This window comes from Coturnix japonica, chromosome 2, assembly GCF_001577835.2.
Source record: "Coturnix japonica isolate 7356 chromosome 2, Coturnix japonica 2.1, whole genome shotgun sequence".
Lineage (NCBI taxonomy): Eukaryota > Metazoa > Chordata > Aves > Galliformes > Phasianidae > Coturnix > Coturnix japonica.
In genome coordinates, this window is record NC_029517.1 from 45,318,537 (window position 1) to 45,341,127 (window position 22,591).

A 22,591-nucleotide genomic window follows, 5' to 3' on the forward strand; every position below is an offset into this window, starting at 1 on the left:
TGGTATTTTTCTGGCACAACTGGGTGAAGCTTGTAATATGATTTCAGTTCTAATGCATGATTGATGGAAATGCACTCATTTGCTGCTTATTCAAAGGCTTTGAGGCCAGCAAGGCATTAAGATCATCTATTCACATCCCTTAATAACTCCAACTGTAATTTTATCCATCCAATGGATTTTGCATCCAGTCTTATTACTTTCTTTTGAACAAGAACATCTCTTCTAGGTAACACTTATTTTTAAATGCAAGACTTTCAAGGTGAACTCAAACTTTTATTTTTATTACTTTGAAATCATGTTACATCTGAGTTTGTTGCACCGAAGAACTGTTAGTTCATGTGATATATCTATAGGATTCATTATTATTTACATGTTTGCAAGATTTTCTCAGCCTGTGCTCCAGTTAGGAATCCAATTGCAATCCAGAAGATAAGTAGCCAGAGCTGTGAAGCCCCACACTTCATTTAATTAAGAGCTTGAGCAATTTTAACACAGCTATACAGTTGCTAGGTCACAGTTGGCTGAAACTCAGCAGCTTCATTTTTAGTTCTGTGCTAAAATGACTGTTTTATCAGTGAGGTTGATTAATCAGTATTCTCAAATTCGAGGCTCATTTTTCTTCAAGCCATTATGCTTCTGTTGAGCCTGATGACTCGTGACACTAACCAATAAACAGATTCCTGAAATATATACAGGTTTTACTATAGTTTTTAAACATTGTAAATACTCAACATCTCATTTGATGATTTCAATTAATTTCACTTGATGATTCATAATTGTCCTATTTTTAAAAATGATTTCCTGTTTATACTTTAACTGGATCTATATTCATGTTCTAGGCATGGACATTTGTTTGACTTTTGTGCCTTACCGACCTCTTTGTACATTTTCTTCTTCAAAAGATTTTAGTATATTAATTATAATTCTTACCTCCATTTTTTTATAACTAGATACTTTGTTTTGAGCTGCTTTGGTACAGTTCCCTCAAGGAGATCCTTAAGTTCTGCATACTGTCTCAAATTTCTGCTTATTGTAATATCTACATTCACTTTGCCCATGAACAAGAAGGACATTCTAGCTTTAGTTGTTCTGATTTCTTACTGAACCTTGATTCGTTGGCCATCAGTAGCTCCTTAATGAATTTTCCATTTTGGGTCAGATAAGTTTGTAATTTTTTTCTCTGCTGTAATTATCGTATATTCTTAAAATATTAGAAAGATCTAGCCTCTTCAAAGTGGCCAGATGTAGTACATATTGCAGTACAAGGTAGAAATGTCTTGTTGTCACTGTTCTGTTTGCTGTTAGGCTTACAAAGTCAGGTCTTCGTGTCATCTGACATTTTGTTCAACTCATTCTAGTGGTTCAGGCTGTATGCATCTTCAAAAATATATACAGAGATAAATAATCCTTAATATGGGTAGGTACTTTATGATACTTCTGTGGAGCTACAATTTTTTAAAAACTTTTTTTTTGCTTTGATTTCTTCTAATACCTCTTCTCTCTTTTACCTCATCTGCTATTGAATTTGTTAACATTCATTACTCTATTATATTATTCATGATTGCTTTTTGGTTGCTGGGTTTTGTGTTTGGTTTCACCAATCTTTCACTTACAATCCTAGCTATGAATGTGTTGCAAGATTGGAGGTGTCTTGCATCTTTCTGGTTTAGTCCATGTTTTCTACTCCCTGATTTTTCTTATCCACTTGCAGTTGTTCTTTAGCAGCTAAGATTTTCATCTACTATTTTTTTCTAGCTAAGCAGCTCTAATACTTGTACAGCATGACACATTTTCTTTCCAGTTTAACAGTTGACTTGTCCTTCATACATCAAAAAGAAATATATCAAATACAGCAAAAACAAAACATGGAATCATAATATGGTGAATGTGTATCTTATGTTGTTGGTATATGTATGGCAAAAGGCCCTTTGGGCAGATTCTTAACTTGGTGTATATATTTAGTACGTAGATGCAGAGGTTCTTGGTGGTTTTCACTGAAGACAGAATGGCTGATTGTCATTTATTTTAAAAGGTATAGTTTGTACCAAATCTTATTTTTCAGGTCAGATTGCAAAAAATTCCCTTTGGTTTTCAAAGCTTTCTTGGTAGGATTATTCTATCTTAGTCTAGGAAGTTTTATCTTTAACAATGGATAGTAATTTATTTATTTTCTTAATTCTTTTTTGGTTCCTTGACAATATCCTCTGCTTTTCTGGACCTGATCATTGTTGCTGTCTCAGATTCTTCTAATGAACATTAGAGATGTCTGTTGCATAAAACAATTGCCTATCCCAGAAGAATGTTCTACATTAGCAAGCGTGAAGTTTACCTCCTTACATACTTCCAGGTCCAAGTTAGTTCTGTGATTGTCAACCTTATTCTAGAACCTGAATCAGTTCTTCTGTGTCTTCAAAAACACAATATTTCAATAAGAATGAAATGAATTAAGCAGTAGTTCCATTTTGATCCTCAATATTATACTGTCCAGACAGCCACAAGGATCCTAAATAGATAATGCTCATGTAACCTTGTAAAAGCTGCAAGGAGAGAGTATAATTATCTCTTAGATCTGGTGCCCATCTACTCTCGTTCAACAGCCCATGATACAAACTTCTGCTGTCCATGCACACGTGAAACTGTGGTCCAGACTGTAAACAGTGCTTTGTATCTCAAGAATGAAACCTTACAGCTAACACTGTCATGCCTGAGGATGGCTACAGAGATCAGATCTAATAGGAAAAAAATCTCTGGAGGATGTTCTTTATCTGCATTCATGGTAAAAGCAGAACTGTCCATTACAGGAGGTGATCAAAGATTAGGCTTAATGTAGTGAATGCCAACTATGATAGACCCTGCCTCATGAGATCAATTCAGGTCAGTTTTGCAGCTGTTGTTGTTAAAGGCTACTCAAGAATTTGCACGGAAGTTCATCAGCAGACAGAAGACTGAATGTGCTGTTTATTTGGCTTAGGGCATATTTCTCTGAACTTGAAGCTTCCAGTAGTTAGCTATAACATCCAGCTATTCTTATGAGGCTTCCAGCTCTAACAAGAGACTTAAAAGCTTTTTGGCAGGTTTCCAGCATGCAAGGAAAGAGTTTGTTTTCAGAAGATTAAATGCAACTAAAACTGACTTTAAAGAGATAAGACATTTCACTCAGTAAGAACAGAGGCAATTGTGCTGAAAGTATCCTACCTTCAGGGATATGGTTTTCCTTGTCAGCTCTGCTCTGGAGGCTTAAATGTTCAGAGCTGTTCATCCTGAAGCAGTCCTTTCAATCTTTAGAGGTTGGCTTACAGTATGAAGCAAAATGCCACAGTTACAAATAATGTTATGTCCCATGAAGCCTAGATCCTGCAGACACATGGTTTCATTAGCAGGAACATTCACTGCTGGCCTTCTAGGTTTTATAGCTTTCACTGGGGTAAAAGGTTCTTTACTGAGAGGATGGTTGGGCACTGGAACAGGCTCTCCAGGGCAGTGATCACAACCCCAAGCTGCAGGAGTTCAAGAAACATGTAGCCAGTGGTCTTAGACATATGGTTTTATATTTGGGTGGTCCAGTGTAGAGACAGGAGCTTGACTCAGTGTGAGTCCCTTCTAACTCAACATATTCTATGTTTCTATAAAAAGTAAAAATTTTAAAGGAATGGATACATCCAAAACAATTTCACTTTGGAATTACAGACTGTTGTAGGATTTGGAGTACTTGGCTTTAAGAGAATTCAGCATTATTTGTCATGGTCATCCACACTCCAGTTACCTTCTGATTCCAAAAGGGATAGAGGCAACACACCTACCTTGGATTCCAGGAAATACAGTGTACTCATACTCAAGTTAAAGCAAAAGTTTTGCCTTTCTGATCCGTGTGCTGTTTTTGAGATTGGCTCGCTATTTTTCTCTACTTATAATCTCAAACCACAAAACATCTATTAGGTTTCTGGCACAAACTTTTTTCAATACAAGATTTTACTGTTCTAACTTTAGCTTTTCAGGCTACTGAAAGGTTGGTTGATTGGTGTACAGGAGATCCCATCAAGTCTCTAATACTAGTCACCAAACAAGTGTTTACTCATTTCCAGAAGGTGATTTTTGAGTGACTTCATTCCAAATCAAATCTCTCTGGTTTAGAGGCAGATGTTAGATTGCGTATTCTGTGTCAGAGATGGATTATCTCAAGGGAGTATTCAGATGCCAGCTGTCCTTGTTCTGCAGTTAAAATCCATTTCAGCTACTACAGTGAGGATATGTTATCTATGGACTGCTTTTACATGTAATGCTGCATGTTAGAAGCCGAGATCTGTATGTATCTCTAGGTCTTCATGGATTCCTTTGATATTTGTTCCCACTCCTTTTTCACTAGATCATAGAAAATGTTTGTTTTTCTTTGTCTTTTTATACAGCTCAGGAGCAAAACTTATGACAGGTGCTTTCCTTCAAGTGTGGAGGCAACATGTGAATGTTTTGTAGGGGCTTGTGGGCTTTGAAAGAATTGGTACATAGTTAAGTCTCATAATTCAGAAATACAGTGCTTAGAGTTCTTAGTACAGTTCTTGCAAGTTAGGCTAGGTAATGGCAGATAGGCATTATAACATAATATTATATATGTATATATATATAAGACTAATATAGTAGTTCTGTTTTTGTTTAAAAGTATAGGCTTTGAGAAGAGTTGTTCAGTCATTTCAGTTGGCCTTTGAGGTCTGGAGCTCAAATATCAGATACTGTTCCTACTCAGAGAGCCATTAGCTATTTTCCAAAGTTTAGGTGTGTTGGTATTAGTTAAATATTTTATCCAAGTCTCATCACTGAGTGGAGGCTGCTGAGAAGGTCCAGCTGTAGTATGGAGACAATTGTGATCTTGAATAAATAATTGCTTCCACTTGCCTGCAGGAGCAAGCAGCAAAACAGTTAACTGCGGAAGAGTATTGTTATTGCCTTTTTTGTCTTCAGATTGAGAACTCTGAGTGCCCATGTTACCCTAAGCCAGTTCATAATAAATTTGCTGGTGACGATTTTGTTGATGTTTAAGTAGGCTGGGAATTTATGTTCCCCATGTATATGCAGCACCTCTAATATTAATTATTTTCATATTAAAATTTATTTTTAACACAGCAAAACCAAGAAGTTTGATTTAGCTAAAAAACAAAAAAGCAAAACAAAAACAACCTGCAACAACAGAAAACAAACCAACAAATCTATGCAGTAGATATCTGCCTTAATAGAAACCTGTTTTGTCATCGGTCAAAATCTGGTTTTGCAATCAGAAGGAATGAGGTAACTTCTGTAGCAGTATTAACTGCTATAGCCTTGTTTGATGGGTAGCCTCATAATGGTGTCGAACTACAGACTGAATGAGGACTGACAAACAGGATTAACAGTATAATCGCCGTTATGTAATCCCAGATTCCTTTTAGACAAGATGCACCAAGACTTTCCTGTTCAGTGACATTAGTAAATTTGGAATCGTAATTGGTTTATGTTACTGTCAATGTGGCCGTGCTCAGGTGACCTAAATCCTACCAACTTCTCTTTGCTTGGTATTGGATACTATCTAGTTCTGGACTCTTGTTTTTCTTGTGCATGTTGGACTGCACATATGGCTTATAATCAAGAAAGAGAACACAAGTTTATAATCAGAATTGCTAAAACATTCCAGTAATTTCTAACGTAGTTCAAGAACTAATGGCAGCTTCAGGATGTTAGGAATATGTTACTACAGAATAAAGCTGCTTGGTAATCCTGATTCTGGATTTTGTAGTGCTTTATACCATTATCATTGCTTCATTCAATATATTGACATCTGTATTCTGAAGTTTATTTTTAAAGTGTCCAAAAATAATGTGTTTTCTAGGCTGAAACCAGAAACACTTGAGGATGATCTTGATAAATATGCTACACGTGCTATGAAAATGAAAAAAGAGAAGGCTGATCTTAAAGAATTTTCAGCATATTTGGAATTTCCAGTTTCTCACACATTAGAAAGTATGTTTGCCCTTTTTGATGAGGTAAGAAATGACAAGTATATTTTAAAATTGTGTTACTCATGATAAACTCTGTTCTGGCATAATTTTCTTGTTGAATTCACTGAAGACTAATTCCGGGCATTGCTAGGCATATAGAATCACTAAAGTTAGATAAGACCATTAAGATCATCTAGTTCAGCTGTACATCTACCACCAATATTCCCCCACTAAGCCATGTCCATTAATACAACATCTAAACATTTTTTTAACATCTTCAGGGATGATGACTCAACCACCTCCCTGGGTAGCCCATTCCAGCATCTGACCACACTTTCAGAGGAGAAACTTTTCCTAATATCAACCTGAACCTTCCCTGGTTCAATCTGTAGCTATTCCCCCTAGCCCTATCACTAGAGATGTGGGATAAGAGGCCAACCCTCACCTCACCACAACCTCCTGTCAGGTGGTTGTAGAGAGCTATAAGCTATATACATTTCACTGCAGTGTTTGCCTACTGCATTTCCCTTTCAGCAAGGTAGTAACACCCACTATCAAATAAGTGAAGCTGTCATTCAAGTAGAAAGTAAAAGGAGTATCAGTTGAACAAAACTGATTTTTGTATTACTACTGCTTGTTACAAATGGATGCAATGGATACAACAAACAAAAAAAACCCACTCTTTTTACAAGATACCTTTGAAGGCTTGAAGGACCAAGAAACTTGGCAAATGAGCCAGTTTTTATTCTTCTGGCAGTCAGTGGGGATTGAGAAAAACTATCATTATCTTTTAGTCATGAGATGCTGTTTGCACCAGGAGATGGATGGATGTGTCCACAGTGGTATCCAAGACCAAAGAGCAGATATAATGGATTCAGGACTTAAATCAGACTAGTTGGACTTCTGATTCTCTAATTTTAGTTTCAACCCAAATAAATAAATGTAAAAATGTCAGATATGCAAGTAAAGCCTAACAACAGTGGCCATGTCTTTTATGAATACTTGAACAGAACTTCCAAGTGAAACTCTGAAAAGCACCTTTGAAGCTCATACAACCCCAGTTTTTGCAATGATTTAAGTATAACACTGTATCTTGCCGAATATTCTGTCATTTTTGGAAGTTCTAAGACAAGTTGTCATATTTAGAGAATTTCTTTCACAGAATGAAGATGGCATAATTGATGTTCGAGAATTTGTCATTGCTCTGTCAGTTGTCTGTAAGCCATCCAAAACTCTGGAAACAATCCAACTGGCATTTCAGGTAAGTGGTATTTTCTTCTTATATGTAGTTTACTTAAATTTTGTTTTTTAGAAATTATTATTACTTCCATTAATTTTTAACAGGAACCTTTTCCTAAATCCCTTTTAAATACTTGATTTAAAATGTAATTAGCATTAACTGAAAGGAAGATAAGGAGAATATATTCAGAGGGAATGAACTGCTGTAAAAAAAACAAACAAAACCAAAACGTGTAAAACTGCTGTAACTGTAAAATGAAGTCGTTGTTATGTTGAGCTTATAAAGCCTTTCTATATAATGATTCTGCATCCAAAGACTTTCATATAAATTACTCTGAACTAATGGTTAATGAGTTATGTTCACTGCTTGTAAGATGTTTCAATCAAATCTTCTTTGTCAGACTAAGAAAAAAAAATCAAAACTTGCTGTTCTACGTGTTAATAGAGCTTCCCCCCTCCCCCCCCTCCTTTCCCCCCATTAGCATCTTGTTAAGATTCATTTTTCCCTCTTAATCTTTGAAATGTTTCTTTTTCAGTCCTTCAGCTCTTCATGTCCTGAAGTATTTGCCTAGATTTTAGACTTCCCAGAAGTCCTCCTGATCTTGTTCTAGCCTCAGTGGTTTGTTTTAGCATCAGCACTGATGGTTAATGCAAGCAAGCTTTTTGGGAAATCAACAGAAGCAATGCTTAATGTTTGCCCTCCCAGTGGGTTTGTCTGACACTGGAATTTCTTTTTAACTTATTTCTTTAATATTACTATTTGAAGCTTTGCTGCATTTTAGATTACCTTTTCTGTTTGCTTGAACTTATGGGGACTTGTATTTTCAGTTCTACCAAAACAGGAAAATGTTAACACTGGATCCTGTCGTTACTGGTGAACGCATGGACTTCAAAACTTACAGTTCTATAGTATTACACAGCAGCCTTATTTTCTGAGTGTAGCTATTCTCAGGTTCTTCAGCAAATTTCTCTATACTACTGTATTTTGCTAAAGAAATGAGGCTCCTTTGAGTGCATAGTGTCTATCTATCACCCTTTTACCAGCTTTGAACAAATATGACTAACGATGAAGTTTGTTGGTTTTTTTTTTTACATTCATCACTGTTTGATTGGCATTGTTCTGATTAATACAGCTCCATTTAGATGTAGCAATGTATAGGCAAGCTGGGTATCTAATCAGTTGAACATTAATCAAGGGGTCCTATAGTTTTAATTCTGAACAAGTGAGAAGTAGTTTATTCTTAGGCCATCTATGAATATCTTCTGATTCCACCGGCTTTCTTGGAGATTGAAGCTTAATTCAATGAACTGATGCTTATTTGTAGTTGTGTATCTGCAAAACATGTTAGTGTTAAACTGTCTTATCTCTAAACTATCACTGAAATTCCAGTGTTCAGGCATGTAAACATATTTTCCTGGATATAATAAACTTTACTTTGTAAATGCTCGTGGGTGAACTACAGAGTTCATAGGAGGCAGTACTCAGCTTTGGAATGACTTACCTTGCTTTCTTGTTTTACAGCTATACCAGTCAGAAAATGGGACTATAACAGAAGAAGATTTAGGTCATATCCTGAAGACTGCCATGGGTGTGTCACAGATTGACGTTACGCATCTTTTTAGAGCTGTAGATGAAGAAGAAAAAGGGAAGATTACATATGGTAAGCACGTGAAGTGGATCTGAACTGTCGCAACATTAAAATTTGTGTTGATATACAAACCTGCAACATTTTAATTTGAATTGGTCTTTTTAGTGGACTCGGTTTTATAATCCTAAAAGCACTCCAGTCAGAGTAAATTTAGTTTAAAATAATAATAAAGAAGTCTGAGTTTCACTTTTTTTTCCCCCCAAGTTTCATGTTTACATGTTCAGAAGGTTTTTTTCCCTTCTGCATTGTCAGATAATGCTTTTACTAGCTCTGTTAACATCTCTGTGACTTCAGTGCATGTGAATATGTAGGTTTAAGAATGTAGCTCTGTCCTGTTGCGTTGTCTTTTAAATGTTCTTTGTTATTTCTGTCCTCCCAGTATATAGGGAAAAAAAGACTTTCTGCTCCAATCATTTTTCAGCCTGTTTGAAAGTAAGTCATGCATGTGGAGGATGGAAGGAGGTATTGAACAGGCTGCTGAATATATAATCTGTAATTCAGGTGATATGGAGGCTAGAAAGTTGCTTTTTTTTTTTTTTTCTTCTCCAATTGAGAGAACTAGGTGAATCGATTATGCTGAGTCTCAAAGTACTTGTTTATTACTTCAGTTTCTTCATCTCTTACACAGTAAAATTCTAAGTTTCGTTGCATCATTCAAGTATAAGTTGTCGATAGCAGGTAGTAGCTCATATTTCAAATAGAAGTGCTTTGTGATATGGCTGTATTGTAATGGTTTTCCATCAAAATAATTCATATGCTTTTGATTTGTAAAAATGTTATTTAACACCAATATTAGTAAATTAGTTTCTACACTAGTATTTCCCATATTTTCTTATCTCTTGCCTCCATGATTCCCACTGTACTACCCCTTTTCTCTCTGTAATCCTTATCCGTCATCTCCCCAGCATTTCCACATAGATCCTATGCTATTGCCCTTTTGCTTCCTGTCACTCCCTGTTGTCTCCCAGCTCATTCAAATGGTGACTCAACTTTTTTCCCACCACTGTCACCAAAAATAACATCAGAGAATCTAAGCATCTTATCTCGGTAGGACTCTAATTTTGGTACATCAAATTATTTGAGGAAAAGCTAAATTTGAAACAAGTGTACTTAAAATGGTTTGTGTGAGTTATCAAGGAATTCTTATTTAATGTCATTCTTTGACAGTACCCAGTTGCTCTTAAATCTGCAGTGCACCTGACAGATCACAGTATGTTTACATCACCAGAAAATCTAAGCCATGACAGTGACCATTGGAGCATTTAGTGAGAGTCACAGCTATTATTATTTTCTTGCATTCAAAAGTAATCCTTTGTGAGGCTACTCAGGGTACGATGGTGTGTATATCACTCAACATTTTTCTTGGGTCTTTTTCTGAGAAAAATCCTGAGAAACACTGCAGGGAGTTTCTAACTTATCTGAAAGCTTATCAGTAAAAATAAGTGTCCGTTTGTGGTGAAGAATTGGAAGATGAAAGTAAACTTTTGGCATCATTTTTTTCTGTCTTGAAAGTTCTTTTCCATAAATATTTGATGTCTTGCCTTGCATGAGAATGCTCATCTTTACATGTGATCTGTTGCACACAAACAGTAAAGAAGGAGAGGGAGAGAACTTGTAAATAATACTCCTTCTGAAGGCATTATCCAGATAATTTACAAGAAAGAAAATGCTTGTATGCTCTGCAGGAGTGCAAGGCGTTGGTGAAGGGAGTGTGGAAATAGAGGAGTTTTGTGAATGTGCAACTTGCATCAGGAATGTGAAGTAGTGGGGTTGTATCATAAAGGCAGGAGAAAAACCTTTCATTTGAAGCTCCTGTCATGCAATGTGAACTTAATGTGAAAGTGTAGATGGTTCACTCCACTCTGGCTTCATTTTTGTCCCTCTTCATCCCTTTCCTTATAGTCGTTGTGGAAAGTATTTTTTTTTTCTCTCCAGGTTTTTAATGCATTAATTTTCTGAAAAGGTGCAGTATTTTTTACAAAGAATTACCTAGAATGGTAAATACAGTAAATATGCTAATCTTTCCCTGCAAAAAGTGTTATGTTTAGTACTGTTGGTTAAATTGTCATATTTGTCTTACTTTAGCTGGGCTAACTGTCTGGATCACAGAATCACAGAATCTCAGAATGACCCGGGTTGGAAGGGACCTCAAGGATCATGTAGTTCCAACCCCCCTGCCTGGCAGGGCCACCAAACATACACCTTTACTAGATCAGGTTGCCCAGGGCCCCTTCAACCTGGTCTTGAACACCTCCAAGGACGGGGCATCCACAACCTCCCTGGGCAGCCTGTTCCAGGGCCTAACCACTCTCCTAGTGAAGAACTTCCCCCCAGCATCCAACCTAAATGACCTTTTCCTTCCAGAAGTCTATTTTTCTGTTGTCGTTTTATGATGTACACGTGTTTGGAACATGTTCCAGGATACCTGTATACGTGTGTGTGTATGTATAGTTGGATTCAGCAAATCATAGAATCACCAAGATTGGAAGACATCTCCAAGATCATCAAGTGCAGCAACCCACCTATCTCCAGTTTTTCTCCACTAAGCCACATCTCTCAGTGCATTGTTTAAATGTTTCTTGAACACCTCCAGGAACGGTGACTCAACCACCTCCCTGGGCAGCCCATTCCAGCACCTGAACACTCTTTTGGAGAAGAAATTATTCCTAATGTCCAACCTGAATCTTCCCTGGTACAACTTGAGGCCATTCTCTCTAGTCCTATTCCTAGTTGTGTGGGAGAAGAGGCTGACCCTCACCTTGCCACAACTTCCTTTCAGGTTATTGTAAAGAGCGATAAGGTCTCCCCTGAGCCTCCTTCAGACAAAAGTGCTTAAATGCTTTGAATCTGACAAATTGGTTTGCTCTCAAGTGTTTCTGGTACTGCTACTGTTATGTTTTTTAAATATAAAAATTATTTTAGATTTCCTTCTTGGAAAAGAGCAGTTGTGCCAGTTTTTTTGCATTGGAAAAAGAAAAGTTGCATTGAAATTACTGTCAAAAGAAAAATCTCTGCTGTAAGCATTTTTAGACACTTAAGATCCCACCCCCAGGCCCCATGACTCTGATATCATTAATGTGCTACATCAGCCTGTGTGGTATATATAGGTTTTCCAACGTGGATTTAGTGTTGGCTTTGTTCTGAATATCATCAGCTTTTGCTGAATTCACAAAATCCAAAGTATTTTATATCCATACAAGTTGTCTTCTGCTTGAAGAAGGGTGAAGTTATGTTTATTGCATTCTCCTCGCATATCCCTTTGCAACAGTACTGAGCAACAACTTTGGTGCCCCTTTGGACCAAGCAACATTCACTTGCAATTTGCTATGCTGAAAAATCATGCTGTCTCAAACAGAAGGGTGGTGGAGAGGGAAAGCTCTGACAGATTCTTTCTTTCACAGCAGCCCTGTAGCACCAGGAGAAACTGGGCTTTGCTCCTCCTAAAGGTTATTTCAGTTGTCATCTGCTCTGCACTGGAAGCAGATCACAGTGTTGTGAGGTCATGAGCTCTTCCAGTAATAACAGTGAGTTTGAGTGGGCTGTCTGCCACATGCTGTAGGTGACAGGGTGACTTAGTGACAGTGTTCACATCCGGCTTCCTCCAGTGTCAGTTTACATTATAAAATAGCTTTTTGCAACTTGGCTCCTCTATGGTATCCTTTGTTTAATTGATGTCTGAACAAACGATCTTAAAGGCAGACTGACAAGGCTTCAGTGCAGGACTTCTAATACAATAAATTCTTGGCAGTAAGGAATCAGCTCAACTTCCAGAGGGAGTGAATCTTGCTCTTTCTATTGTTTTACAAATACACAAAACCTGAAATTATGGAATTCAAGATGTTTTAATTGAGAACTGGATAAATCAGCTTCTCACGATATCATTCTCTAAAATATTAAGAGCTTTGGAATGCTAAGATCTTGGAAGTGGGAGGCAGCAATTATAGCTGCATTTAGGTTGAAGAGAATTAACAAGGCAAAGTATTTTAAAGGGCATGCTTGCATGAGACTTTCCAGCTTTCAAGAAGTGACTGCTCATGCTGCTCTTTGTTCCTCAGCTGGAGGGCTTCCTCCCTTCCCCCGCTGAATAGTGAGATGCTATGTCAGGGCATGTCCTCATACATTTTAATGCAGATCTGAGCCTGTTTTCCCTTCAACATACAAGCTAAGTTCAGCTTTGAAATGTTTTAAGATAACCCTTTGTGGCATCTTAGTTCTGGGGATGTAGTAGACTGCTGAAAACCTCAAACAAGCCGTTTTTTCCACGGTCATCTGCTATTTTCTCCAAAGTCGTCATGTGATTTTTATCTTGTAAGTACTCAAATTTAGTGTCCTTCTGTTCCAGAGAACTGATTCTGTTTAATATATTTTTTTCTAGATGACTTCTACAGATTTGCTGAATTGCAGCCACACTTTGCAGAAGACTATCTCTATCCTGATCAGATGGTAGCTGAGAGTGGATTGAAAACTTCCTCTCTTTCTGCTCCAAATGGTATCTGTACTGACTTCAGCCCAGAAAATGCTGAAGATAAAAACAAGCCCCTGCAGAAGAAATGGAACTAACACTACAACTGTTATCTTCCTCTCCTGGTGAGAGGATTATCTTTTCTTGGAATTTTCATAAGTCACTCCAATTATATAGCAAATACCAATTTTGTGTGTGGAAGTTCTTCTACCTTAATACCGTTCTTTGATTCATATGCGCTATATTTAACAATATGTTCCAGGTTACTGGGGGAGGTATTTTTATTTTTAATTTGTTTTTCCAAAAGGACTTTGAGAGGCAAAAATGTGAATGTGCTTCATTATTAATGTTCATATTTAAAAGGAAGCAGCACTCTTATTTATATTCCACTGGCTAGTTTCATGTACAAAGTGTCGCACAAATTGTGCATGTATAAAGAAACTGTAGTTACTATGGTGTAAAGTGCACTTTGGTGATTAGTGTTTTCCCTAGTTATGGGGATGTTTATTTGGGGCCAAATTTTGCTGTTCATATTTGCATAGTCAGTCTAGTTTTCAGTGGGATTATGCCATTGAGCAAGGCAAGCGCTTTTTGGCCCCTTATCTTTTAGTTCCAGTGAACAGTTCCAAAACAGTCATGCAAAAACTTGATGAGGATCACTTCTGTGTTTTGGTTTTTTTTTATTGTTGGATGACAAAATTGCTTCTCTTTCAGTCTATTCCATGGTAGAATGAAAAGGAAAGGCTCCTTGTCCTCTGCCCCAGCACTTTTCTACTGTAATCTTCTTCCAGATGCAATTAAACATTTTTTTCCCCCAAACTGACATGCCACATGCTGTATGCAAAGAGCTGACAAAACTGTGCTTTTCTCTTATAATCAACTCATATCCACACAATATTTATATGGCAGATGTTTACACAATCATATTTATCAGGAATCAGGGTTTCTTTTGTGGCAAGTCTGTACATACAGATGACTTATCGTGAAAGATACTAGAAAAACTTAAGTATATGAACACAAATATGAAAAGGTTGCAGTTACTTCAGAAGCCAGTAACAAGGTGTGTTACAATATTTAGTACTAATGTTTCCTATATTTCCTTTTGTAAATCTAGATGCCTTAATTGTCAATGGAGATCTCAGAGAAATTAAAATTAGTGTGAAACCACATATCTCCACTGATGAGGAAATGAGCCAAAGGCCTCAAAGAGTAGGAAGGAGAACCGTGTCATAAAAGATCTGTGATGGCAGCTCTCCTTCCAAATAAAAACTACATCTATTTTCAAATCATTTTTGTGACTAATTCTGCAGGCTGCACTAAAATATGAGGATTTCATAACTGGAAAACTGTCACTGAGACTCGATTACCACATGTTAATACAAAATTAGATTTGAAGGGTGGAATCTCAGCAGAAGGATGTCTGTTCATACCAAATGCTTTTATTATTGTTGTTTTTAAATAAGGAGTTTTTTGTTGCTTTTTTTTGTTGTTGTTTCTTTTTAAAGCCCATTTTAGGGTATTGGAATGTGTCCTTAGAAATCCTTAACTGTCTGTGGGAAGTCTCCAAATTGAAATTGGCATTAATAGAATACATATAGGAAATCAAACTGTAAGAAATAATGCTTTTTTGTGGGGTATGCAGACGTACATCTTCATTTTGAGATAGTAATATTTTTTTTTATTTACCTAGATAATGCATGCCAGGCTGGCAGGGGTGCCACAGGTTGGCAGGCAAGATTTAAGCTGAAACTGATCATGAGAAGTTATGGGCACAACTTGAAATTAAGACACAAGGAACTACACTTAAATGGGACTTGTCAGGTACACAGAGGGAGCTGGGGATAACTGTATAAAAGTCCTTGAGACAGGTATTGAGCATTACTAACTGAACACAGTTAACTGTTTGCTGAAGAAAAATGTTTGTCATCATGAGATGCATAAACACTTGCAGCCTGTGAGAAGGGTGGTGGTCTTTGTGTTACCAAGAATTGGTAAGGCCTTACATCTGTCTGTTTTGGGGCACTTGAGAAAGATGAGGAGTGGCTGGATGGAGGCTGAAGGAAAGAAAATTTTCAGTGGATCTTTCAATATCTTTATTTAATTTAGGGAGGGAGACTGGAGGAAGATGTGAAACCAATCTTCAAATATGGAAAAAGCTGCAAAAAGGAAGATCAGAATAATCTTTACTCTGCCTCCATAGTAGAAATGGGGGTATTCATATCAAAGATAGGATGAACGTTCCAATACTTCTAGTTAAGATATGGAGTGGGTCTTCTAGGTTGGATGAGGAGCCTTCCTTCACTGGAGGTTTTGAAAACAGAACAGAAAGCAAAGACACTGTTGATTTTTGTTGATTATAACCCCATGGTTGTAGGGATAGATCTCCTGAGGACTATTTTGTGTGATTATATATTGCGTATTTCAGTCAATATTTAAGGCCAAGTAGATGAGCTGTAGAGTCTGAGCATATCACATCCCCTCTGCAAGACATTCAACTGTGCTTGGCTCAGGCTGTCAGTCTCTAAGATAGTTATCTTCTGTTTTGATATGTGAGCTTGGGAACTGGAGAATTTCAAAGTGCAGGGGATGAGACAGGGTTCCCTGACATGCTTTACTGAAAAGAAGAAAAGCTCAGTATCCCATAGACAACCTTAGGGAAGTTCCAGGAAAAATAATAAAATTGTTCTACGTCTGTGGAAAAAAAACAGAGCAAGCTGGCTGAAGCTGTCTAAATATGAGCATGTCTACTTTCTATGTATGGTGCTTGGGGTTCTAAAAAGGCAAAGAGTTAATTTTGTCTCTCCTCTCTAGTGAGGGAGACATCTCCCAGTTGTGGTGAACGTAATAACTGCAGACGAGTGCAGCTAAGCTGTTGCAGTGTTTGGGTTTAAAGGGTGCTGCAGCCTGTGATAGATGGCCCTTCAATACAACATTGGATGGTGAAGATGCATTGAGAACTGTGTGCATTATTGAGCTCTAACCAGAGCTGTTGAAAAAAGCTGGTGAGCAGTATCTTGCTTGGTGAGCAAGCAGCCAGCGTCTATAATGAATTGCATTTGTTCCTGCTTTTGTGAGATTGATCTACGTAGAGAAATAAGATGAATGAGACATGAAGTCCTGATCAGTCTGTTAAACTTCAGATAATATTAAAAACAGAGTATCCAGGGGATTTCAGCATCTGGAGTATTCAAGATTATGATATTAGACTGCCTTGTAGTGACAGAAAATCCACATTAGCGTAGGGGATAAACTCAGACTTTGTGGGTTGAGACCTGCTGTGTGTTGTATTTCTGCAACACAGTTCACTACAATTTGTCCATCAATCTCACCAATTACATGTTTTAGTAGTTCCACACAAAAGGTAACCAGCCGTGGAGCAGTTGGGTTGTGACACTCTCAGTAGCTTGTGCTGAACTGCAAGGGTAGAAGTGAAAGCTTCCTTTCCCGTTCACCAGATGATAACAAGTAAGTGCTTCCAACTGAAGTGTTACGGATTTTTACAAACGTTAAACAGCGGCATCTTTCACAACGATTTGATTAGTGATCCTTCACAAAAAACAATGCAGAGGTGTGTGAAGACATGGCACTTGTCTGATGTGCGTTTTGCTGCTTTTGTGAAATATTGCCATCCCTTGCTAGCAGAGCTTTTGCATCAGACTGAATTTCTATGTACTGTATAAGAGATTCTCAGTCAAGGCTTTGTTATTTTGATGTGGTTGAGCAAGTGTGCTATGTGCTTTGAGTGTACTTAGCACAGAAAACAATGGAATCTGAGATACCTAAGAAGTGTTTTGGTTTTTGTTGCTTCATTTGTTGTTTCAATTATAATTTAAAAAGGAAAAAAAAAACCAAACCCAAAACACAACTATGAATAGCAACAGAAATTTAGGAGGTACAAAGCATATTTAAACCACTGTCTCCACCACAGAAAGGCAGAGTTCTATTACGGATTTATCATGAGCGCAGTGCAGTAAGTAGTTACATTTAATAGGTATTATAGGCAAATTGTGATCCTAAAGGAGAAATCAGTTGTAGACCTAATTTTACACCTATTAATTTACACTACATATTTCAATGTGTATCTCAATGAAGCTGGAATCCTCTTAAAAAGTAACCAGACCCCTGTGTGTTTGCTAATCCCGATCTGAAGGTCATGAAGCTTAATTGAAAAGGAGATGTGTGCATTAAGGAAGTGATGCAATCTCTTTAGAGGGAAAGCCACAGGAAGTAAATAGTTGTTTTGCACATAGCTGTTTATTAATATTTAAAAGCAAACTGCATAGACCTGTTAGCTAGTTAAAGCATTGGGATGCTAGCAAAATGTTTTTATTCATAATATGTAGTAAAGCCTTTCTGAAAAAGGGATTGTTGCACTTTAACACTTACATAATTCGATACATTTTTTTCTGAAGATATCTTTATTGCATTTCTGCATTCCTTTATCAGGCTGTGCTTTTCTCTCTGAACAAATCCCTGCAGATGATCTTTTTACTTTTCAGGTATCTGAACTTCAGGTAACACGGCTGGTTCTCAGTTGTAAAATAAAAATAGGAAAAGTAGGTCCAACAGCTTGAAAATGATCATAAGAATGAATAATCCTCACCTTTGTTCAGTCTGACAAGTGAAACCTCAAGGTCTGGCTCATAGATGAGCAGAAGACTAAAACAGTCATTTGGGTAATTTTGCTTTCCAGAACATGTTCAAACAGCTAGCAATTAAGTCAGCCATTCTTCAGTCAAAGCATGATGTCCTGAAGGTACTGCAGCCTCTTCTAAGTAATGTCCAAGTCACCGGCTGCGCAGCCAGCAATATTTAAGTGATTCTCCCTCTTTTTCTTACGAAGATCAGAAAAAAAGTGCTCTGTGATGGGAACCTTGGAAGGCATCCTTAAAAGTAAAATCCTGCAGAACCTCCTCAAAGCAACGAGATCTGCCATACTGTGCTATATCTAAGGCAGTGAACTGGGTATACAAGTTAGTCACTAATGCTCTGATCCAAATGGGCATAAATGACTTAATGCTCAGGTGTAACTGCAGAGAATAAGGCAGCAAAGAGAACATGCCTGAATTTGCATCTGTATTTCATCTCATACTGGTCAAGTCAAGGCAGCTCCTTTCTCTAGGAAACCACTCAGGTTTATTTCAAGACATTAATTATTATGTTTATGAGTGGAGGAGTGTGTTGTTTTGTAGAAGATAGCTTATTTTTCCCCCAGATGTTATGATGTGCTTCATCATAAGTAACGGGACTAAATTAAAGTGGGTGATATGGGAGAAAGCAGGTTTAAAAGACTTTTTAAATGGAGGGTTCACCATTTCTTTGAAAGACAGTGAGACCTTTTGCAACAGCTGACTGTCTAGATTGCCTTGCAGGCTTTTTAGGCAAAATAATTTTGTTATTTACATAATGGTAGGGGCTGCTCATTCTGTGTTCCCTTGCAAGGTGGCACAGTGTAGTTTTCCTGTGAGAGCTAATCTCTGTAACTGGTGAAGAGATCTCGAAAATGGTAGAATCGCTTCAGCACAGATAGCGTGAAAGTTATTCCTTTCAATTAATTTGGGGGTAGGGAGGGTGTTGGTTCTATTCATTTGGAGAGGATGAGTGCGTTTTGTTTTGTCTTTTTTTAACAATATATTTGTTATGTTTCTTGATTCTGAGCAGATGTTTGCACAGTGCTGTATGAACAAGCCAGCTCACTTGAGGTTAGCTTGGAGATAGTGAGAAGGATGTTGTACAGTATTCTGTGGATGTAACGTTAAGCTTCATTTTTTTCATTCCAACTAAAAAAAGAAGCAAGAGAAGTCATAATTCATAATAAGTCATAATGACATCTGTAATACTCTCTTCTGACATTATGAGTAGGTGTTACTTGAGAGTGCCGTTCCAGAGCCAAAGAATGCATTCTAGGAAAATCAGGCTGAACTTCTGCTCCTGAACCAGAATGCAGTAAAGTCATTAAGGCTGGCATAGCAGGAAAACTCTCACTGTACAGCTGGCCTTTCCCACAGTAAAGAAAGATATTTTCCATCTTTAGGACTGGTGAATTTATGTCCTTATATCTCTAGCTGTCTTGTTCTTTGAAGGTTGGCTGCAGTCTGAGGGAGACCTCACTGCTCTTAATCTTCAAAGTCATTCACAGACTGGTTTTACTGGCCAGGAAGGAGCAGGTGAACACTGAAGTTGTATTCTTATAACACTACCCAAATTGAAGACCCCCTGTACTGCTTTAGCTTGTGTCTGCCTTTTCTCACGCTTAAACCACTGCAAGTGTATCTAGGTCACAAGTTTGTGTTCGAGATGCTTAACTGTTTATATGCACTTAGAAATTAGATACAGAAGTACAATACAGTGACATCTGCATTTGGGTTGACTTCTGACTTTGTCGCTCTTAGTGTGTGCCTGTTTAATTCCATGTTTAGAATGCAGTATGTGTCAGTAAACCAGTTCTCCTCATGGATACTGAAGAAAGCTGAAACTCAGACACTTTTCATCCTACCATGGTACTGGAGATGAAATTCATCCGATACTTTATTTCTATGAATGTGTATGGGGAAAACCCAAATACATGTCTTTTATTTGCTACCCAGCATGAAGACAATTTTGTAGTTTAAATGCTAAAGAAATAAACTTGTAAAATCTTGTATGCCCTAAGTATATATTTTTTGTCCTATGTTTTCTTTTATAGCAAAGTTTAAGCAAAATATTTCTTACATTTCTGAAAGGAAATTTAGTTTAGCCACTATTGTACTTTCCAGGCTACAAAAGCAGTTTTTAAGTAAACATCTACAAGTGAAATTGTATTTTTAAGAAGGTGGGTAAAGATCCCTTAAAATAAACATCTCTCCTTAGCAATTGTATATACTTAGACAAAAAGCAAATCAATTGCAGCTGCTTGTCTATATGGTTTGTGTTAGTGATTTGTTTATATTGTTTTCTGTAATTGCGCTACGGGTATTAAGAGCTCTGTGTAAACCACTAATGTTAGAAATAGGAGTCTGAAGTAAACCTCTTTAGAAGCGATAGATTTTGCATACTGGAGGACGACCAAGACTAAGCATCTGCTGACTTTTTTATTCTGTGCTATATAACTTCAATGTCCCGGCATTGTGTTGAAAATATCTGGCATCTGTTCAATGGGACCACTTCCTAAGCCTCTTTGTAATTCCCAACATCTATACAGGTGTACAAAATGTTTCTAATTTGATCACAGGTGCGAGTTCATCCTTTATTTTTTGTTATTATTATTACTATTTTTAAAGGAATAGAATACAGTAGCAGCAAGCTGAGAAGTAACGCAGTAAAAAGTGAAGATCTCTTGAATTATTGCTAGACTTGCATTGAGGACGTTGCTTATACGTTTTTCCAAGTATTGCTATGTTTCTGAACTCACTTGAGGATTTAAATGCAAAAGTTAAAACAAATAATTTACTGCAAAAATGATCACATTTTCTCTTCTCGTTACTGAACTCAATTTAGACACTGCCATGAAGAGGATGCTTTTAGTTGAAAACTTGTGCTGATAGGGCAGGAAGTTTGGTTTTGCAGGGACTCGTTTGCACGGTAGAAGGTGCTTGTTCCATCAGTGGTACAACTTCTGCTGACTTTAAGGCTGCTTAAGCAGACTTGCTCTGTTTCAATGTGCATATTGGCTGCAAGCTTTTTCTTATAGCCCTTGGATACGCAGTGTAAATCTGTAACAATATAAAGTGCTACTCGATAACAATAATAACCCGATTGCATTTTTGTGCTGTATATTTCCCTCCTATGGCTCCGAAGGTGTGTGTATATAGACTGTCTTTGCACTGAACTGACTATACTTCGTAGCTGAGAAGCAAAAGCAAGTTGTGTACTTAAAGATGATTGTAGTTTGTGGGGTCCAGAAATGCAAACGCTTTTTGCAGGATGTGAAGTATAGCTTCAGTGCAACAAATTTGATTTTTATATTTTTTATTAATATGCATGGAAGACTAGGGATGATATTTTCTAAAAAAAAATGAACTTGGTTTTGTACATTTTTCAATGTTTAAAACGATATGGTTTAACATTACCTCTGAAATACCGCTATCAGTAAATTCTTAAAGGAAAATACCTCAACTTGAGCATTCTTTTTTTCTTGCTAGTTGTCTGGTAGGTTGAAACGGACTATGGTGTGTGATGAACTAACTGAGCGAAACAGCAATGACGTAGAAGCTTCACCTGTGCTGTAAGTCGTGTGATTTACTGGAAGGGAACCAAATGATACACTCCAAGTGTTGATGTGCAGTGTACAATCATGGCTCGTTCTGCCCGACTGGATGTTTTCCTTATTAGTGGCTTGTAAATTTGAATTTTCATTGTGAAGCCAAATTAAAAATGAAGGAGAAAACGTTCTGTTTCCTTTGGATTTTTTTTTTTTTCCTATGCACGTTTGTGATATACAACATGGTTTATAATAAGGTAAAGGACACAGTCGTAAGTGTGAATAGAACCAAGTTCATACATGTTTAGATGCACATTACTGATGGATGCTGTGTTTGATGTGGCTGTGTGTGTATACAGGAGACTGGTGTTTACCTGACACCTGGGAGTATGAAACACGGGCTTAAGGTTTTTTGGTGTTGTAGGTGGGTTGGCTGGCCATTCTGGGAGCTAAGGAAGCACTTGCTTCTCTTCTCACAGAATCACGGAATTGTAGGGGTTGGAAGGGACCTCTAGAGATCGAGTCCAACCTCCCTGCCAAATAATGCAGCTGTGTTCTTCCCATTGCAGCCATCAGGATCACAACTACCACCACAGGCTGTTCAGAGAAGAAAATGCAGACAAGCCATTTGCTACTGACACCACTGTTTCCCCCATTCTTCTCATTCAGATCCATCTAAAAGACCCAGCACATGGCTGCAGCCTCACCCAGCCCTGTTGTTTCATAGTTTCATAGTTTCATAGTTTCGTGCGTGTTGTTGACCACAGACACTTTCTCCTTGGTCGCCCTTTGAAGACAGTGACATCAATGCCTAGAGCGTGTCACGGTGCTACTTGGCAGAGCCCATATATGCAGCCACATCTCATACCATACAATACAGAGATGCCAGGATCTATCCCCATCCTGCATCTGTGGCCTCCAGGTTGTCGGTTCACTCCATCCTGGGGATGGCTCCTCCATGCCTTTTTGCTTGCCCCGGAGAGAAAGGCAGCCCATAGGGCACAGGGGCTGCCGTCTATCTCCCGTGCTGTGCCGTGCCCTCCAGCCCCCTTTTTACCCCATGCTGAACACCGCTCCCACCATCACAGTGGCCATCACA

General features: G+C 37.7%; 1 protein-coding gene across 1 annotated transcript in view; it reads left to right on the forward strand.

The window, feature by feature from the left end:
* LPCAT1 (lysophosphatidylcholine acyltransferase 1) overlaps positions 1–21,679 on the forward strand; it is a 58,890-nt gene extending 37,211 nt beyond the window's left edge. Inside the window, exons 11-14 of the mRNA XM_015854267.2 lie at positions 5,855–6,008; positions 7,126–7,224; positions 8,725–8,863; positions 13,227–21,679. Of these exons, the coding sequence (XP_015709753.1) occupies positions 5,855–6,008; positions 7,126–7,224; positions 8,725–8,863; positions 13,227–13,411 (577 nt within the window). The 3' untranslated portion in view covers positions 13,412–21,679. The remainder of the gene's footprint in view (positions 1–5,854; positions 6,009–7,125; positions 7,225–8,724; positions 8,864–13,226) is intronic.
* Positions 21,680–22,591: the final 912 nt, after the last annotated feature.